The sequence below is a fragment of the Nematolebias whitei genome, chromosome 10, assembly GCF_014905685.2.
Source record: "Nematolebias whitei isolate Nwh7 chromosome 10, NemWhi1, whole genome shotgun sequence".
Classification (NCBI taxonomy): domain Eukaryota; kingdom Metazoa; phylum Chordata; class Actinopteri; order Cyprinodontiformes; family Rivulidae; genus Nematolebias; species Nematolebias whitei.
The window spans coordinates 33,890,450-33,895,637 of NC_056507.1; the positions used below are offsets into that span (position 1 = coordinate 33,890,450).

General features: G+C 40.9%; 1 protein-coding gene across 1 annotated transcript in view; it reads left to right on the forward strand.

Annotated features, from left to right (window-relative positions):
• The window catches only part of hal (histidine ammonia-lyase), a 10,657-nt gene extending 5,684 nt beyond the window's left edge, over positions 1–4,973 (forward strand). The window contains exons 13-20 of the mRNA XM_037682998.1: positions 329–387; positions 1,347–1,427; positions 1,545–1,610; positions 1,686–1,851; positions 1,989–2,123; positions 4,036–4,144; positions 4,253–4,322; positions 4,402–4,973. Coding sequence (XP_037538926.1) covers positions 329–387; positions 1,347–1,427; positions 1,545–1,610; positions 1,686–1,851; positions 1,989–2,123; positions 4,036–4,144; positions 4,253–4,322; positions 4,402–4,533 — 818 coding nt within the window. The 3' untranslated portion in view covers positions 4,534–4,973. The remainder of the gene's footprint in view (positions 1–328; positions 388–1,346; positions 1,428–1,544; positions 1,611–1,685; positions 1,852–1,988; positions 2,124–4,035; positions 4,145–4,252; positions 4,323–4,401) is intronic.
• Positions 4,974–5,188: the final 215 nt, after the last annotated feature.

Sequence of the window (5,188 nt, forward strand, 5' to 3'; positions counted from 1 at the left end):
ATATATATATATATATATATATATATATATATATATATATATATATAGTGCCAGACATACTTGTGAAAAATTTTGACATAGTTTATTTAAACATATTTTTCTTCAAATAAAAATACACTTTCAAGATAAATTTCTTATTCTGTGCTTGTAAATACAACTCAATAACATGACTACTCGGAGTCTATTCTGCACTTGGGATGGGCCAAATGCAGATGGTGTCTTTGCCTTCATGGATTAAAAATAATAAATGTTTCTTGCCACATCATACCTGCTCTTCAGTAACCTTCAAACATATATTTCTGTGTTTGGTGTTGGTGTGTTTTTCTAGAGAGCCACAGGTTCTGTGACAGAGTTCAGGATGCTTACACCATGCGGTGCTGCCCTCAGGTAAGAAACCTCAACACAAATTAATTATTATTCATCACCAAACACGAAGAGTGGGTGATAATGTTTTTGTCTATTTGTGTGTTCATATGTCTGCAATTAAGATATCACTTAAACAACTAGACACAGATTTTGAAATAAAATCTCAGAAACTAATAATCTAGAGTTGATTACCTTTTGAAGTCAAACAAACGCAAGATCTGTCAACTTTACAGATGTTGACCTGGAATTTGGTTTGGTGGTAGCTGAGACTGATTCTGAGCACAAACAGATTGTGCAAGAACTTTGTTTTCAGTTTTGCCCTTAGGTTTTTGGACTCAACTCTGTCTGTGCACCAAGTATCCCAGGAACCAAGGGATGAACAAAACCAAATTAAAGATGCAGCAGTAGCAGGATAAACTAGACCAGGTAAAATAAATAACAGGAGAAAGGCAGACAGATACAATTATGAAAGAAGGATCAAGAAAAGAACACAATTACCCAGGCTGAAATTGTAAGCGGGACAATTAATAACTGAGTGAAACCAGGTGTGACAGGCCAAGGCAACAAAAGAAAACAAACAACCAAAATGAGTCAGGAAGTGATCTGACATAAAAAAAATGGGGTCAAAGACAACCAAGGCAACCAAAACTGTATTATAAAACAAAAGATATTTTACAAAACCACGAGAACAAAACCAGTAAATGCCGATCATTCCTTAAAGGAATGCATATCACCTGCTGCCTTTCATGCACACGTTTTCAACTGAGACCATCTTAAGATCACACAAACTGCGTAGACTATTTGCTAGTTTATTTTATGCAGTATAACTAGCAGTATAATTTTTCTTTCACAACCATGTCCTTAAGCTGTTGGCTAAATTTGTAGATTATAAAACACAGGTTTTTTTTTTCTAGCAAGCAAAGTGCTGTGATTAAACTAATTAACAGAGCTGTCTCTGAGATTTGTTCTCTTGCACACAGGTTCATGGAATTACAAACGACACCATAAAATTTGTCCAGAACATCATCAATACAGAAATCAACAGCGCCACAGACAACCCTGTATCCTTCATAATCCTGTAAACTAACTGGTTAATCTGCTTCATGAATCTGGTTTAACACGTACGGATGTTAGAAATAAGATCTCTACTATTTGTTTCTCTTTAATGCTGGTAAAAGATGGTGTTTGCAGAACGAGGCGAGACCATTTCAGGTGGGAATTTCCACGGTGAATACCCATCAAAGGTTTGTGAGAGATGAAACACGTATTTGTTGTGGACTTTATTGTTGTCGATGTTTATTGCCATTTGTCTCTCTAAGGCTCTAGACTTTTTAGCCATTGCAGTCCATGAGCTGGCCTCCATCAGTGAGAGGAGGATCGAGAGGTTATGTAACCCCTCCCTGAGTGAACTGCCAGCCTTCCTCGTCAATGAGGGCGGCCTCAACTCAGGATTCATGATTGCCCACTGTACGGCCGCCTCTTTAGGTTGGTGTGTGACTATAGCATGTGAAGGCGTTACAAACTCACGATGGACAAAATACATTTGTTTTGCAGTTTGTTGGTTGTATTTGTGTTCCCTACTGTTCAGAATCAGAGAAGAAAAATGCCTTTAATCTCTTCAGTTTCAGAAAATAAAGTTTTGTGTCACCCTTCCTCCGTGGACTCCTTGTCCACCAGTGCTGCCACAGAGGACCATGTGTCCATGGGAGGCTGGGCGGCTCGGAAAGCCCTGAGAGTTGTAGAGCATGTGGAGCAAGGTGAGGCGTTCCTTCAAAGCACACTGTTAGTTTTTATTATTTCTGGCAAAGTGACAGTAAAATGCAAATAAAGTTTAACCCAAATGTGAAAAAAATAACAATATAATCCTTTCTTTAGTTCAGTTATACAGACTGAAATTCTTTTTAGCATTAGATGATTTGAAAATCCAGTAATATACAAGCCAGGCCCATACAAAAGAAACCTCCAAGGGGTAGAAGTTTTAGTCTGTATTGCTACTCTTTGTGGATGATGTCATCCTCTTGGCCTAATCAAGCAAATAAATAAATAAATAAACCTCTCCGGGTCAGGGAGGAGGTCCTGCCCCAAGTGGTAGAGTTCAAGTATCTTGGGGTCTTGTTCACCAATGAGGAAAAAATGGAACGTGAGATCGAGAGGCGGATAGGTGCAGCGTCTGCAGTGAAGCGGGTGCTGTACTGGTCTGTCGTGGTGAAGCTGAGTCAAAAGGAGAAGCTCTCTATTTACAGATCGATCTACGTTCCTACCCTCATCTATGGTCATGAGCTTTGGGTTGTGACCGAAAGAACGAGATCTCGGATACAAGCGGCCAAAATGAGTTTTCTCCGCAGGGTGTCTGGGCTCTCCCTTAGAGATAGGGTGAGAAGCTCAGTCATCCAGGAGGGACTCAGAGTAGAACCGCTGCTTCTTCACATCGAGAGGAGCCACTTGAGGTGGCTCGGGCATCTGGTTGGGATGCCTCCTGGACGCCTCCCTGGTGAGGTGTTCCGGACACGTCCCACCGGGAACAGACCCAGAGGAAGACCCATGACAAGCTGGAGGGACTATGTTTCTCAGCTGGCCTGGGAACGCCTCGGGACTCCCCTGGAGGAGCTGGACCAAGTGGCTGGGGAGAGGGAAGTCTGGGCCTCCCAACTTAGGCTGCTACTCCCGCGACCCGACCCCGGATAAGCGGAAGAAAATGGATGGATGGATGGATAAACCTCTGTCGGGCACTGGAGGGGTTTGCAGAACAGTGTGAAGAAACCAGGATAAAGATGAGCTTCTTCCAAGTCATAAAGTTGTGGTTCTCAGCTTGTAAAGGATGGGTTGTCACCTTTGGGTTGGAAGTCAGCCACTTCTCTTCGTGGAGGAGTTCAAGTATGTTGGGGGGTCTTGTTCACAGCTGGTGGTGGAATGGAGCGGGAGACTGATGGACAGATTGGAGAAAGAGCTGAGCTGAAAGGTGAAACTGTTCCAGCCCTCACCTACAGTCACGGCTGTGACTGAAAGAATGAGATTCCAACTACAAGCCACTGACATGAGTTTCCTCCAGAGAGTGGCTGAGGAGACCTCCAGGACTTGCTGGAGAAATAATGCTCTACAACAATAGCTCTTTATGGGAGACTTTTCACAATATGTTGTGGAATTTGTGCCTACTGTTTTTGTTGAGCATTTATGAAGTCAGGTCATTTGAACCATAAGGTCTGGTTCACATTTCTCATTCTTCTTCATCCCAAAGGTTCTTGATGCGGTTGAGGACATGGTTCTGAGTTGTAAAGTTCTTCCAAACCTGAACTCATCAAACCAAGTCTTGCTTTGTGCACTATGGCACAGTCATGTTGGAATAGAAAAGACCTTTCTCAAAGTGTTGCACAAAGTTGGACAAACATTGTCCAGTATGTCTTGTTCTGCTGAAGCATTAAGATTGTCCATCACTGAGGGGCCGAACCCAAACCCTGACCGCCTGCTGGCTCAAACATGATTACTCTATGTGTGTAGTATGAAATATACAACTTTGACCAGTAAATATAGATTAGTTGAATTTCTCACATAAAGTGACATGTGATGTTGCTTCAATTTCAAATGCACAGATTTGTTTCTAAATAAAACATTTAAGTGGCCTAATGCAACGTTGCATGTTTGATTAACGGAAGAGATGATCTCTGTGATCAGTTCTTGCTATAGAGCTGCTGGTGGCCTGTCAGGGTATCGAGTTCCTCCGCCCTCTTCGTACTACCACCCCTCTGGAGAAGGTCTATGACCTCGTGCGCAGTGTAGTCAAGTAAGTCAAACAGATGAGGCCAAGGTACACAGCTTTCAAACCACTAAATGATGCACGGGTTAGTTAATTTTTATCCTCTTTACCCCCCTCTTCTTCTGCTGTGGACAGACCGTGGATCAAAGACAGATTCATGTCTCCAGACATCGAAGCTGTTCACCGTCTCATCCTCGACCAGAAGGCAAGTTCTGTAACGTTTGAAATCAAAAGTAAGTTAATGTTGTGGCTTAGATCACGTAAACTACATGTTTACCTCTCAGGTGTGGAATGTGGCCAAACCTTACATCGACAAGTATCAGACAGAATACTTCCCAGAGTCCCGTCCTGTTTCTCCCACTGCCTTCTCCCTGGAGCCTCCATCGTCTCCGAGGAAACGTCTCCGGCACGAGTGAAGAACAACTCTCTATTTATTCACTACAACAGTTTTCACCCAGAATTTTTTTAAAACCTTTGATGAATAAAAGATTGATGTGAACATGTAATATTATTTTGCCTCATTGATTTTTGACAATAAAACATTTGATAATACCTTTAAAAAGGAGCAAATATTTATAAAGTAATTGTTGGATGTTTATATGCATACTTACAAAATTCCCTAAACGTGTACTGTTCTACAGAGACTTTAAAATGAACCCAGTTATTTTGTTGTGCAAACATTAGATTTTCTGCTACGATTAAATCCCACCCTTTATTGTAATTTATCTCTTAGATGAAGTTTTTACACATTCAGCAGTCTCTGAGAAGTGTGAAGATGTTTATTGTGCCTTTAAACTCAAATGTAATTTATTTAAATTTGAAATAATGTCTAAATTTATTTTGACAATAAAAAACATTTAATCTTCCTATTGGTCTGGTTTATGTGATGATTTCTATATTTGTATTTAAATCAAATTCAAGAAATATTAAATTATAAATTTAAATTACTGATCCTCAACCAGAAGGTCGAGCAACTTCCACAGAACAACTGTGTCAACTCTTGAAACTGTGCCTGCAGTCAACCTACTTCACATATGGGGAGCAATATTATAGGCAGAAACATGGGTGTGC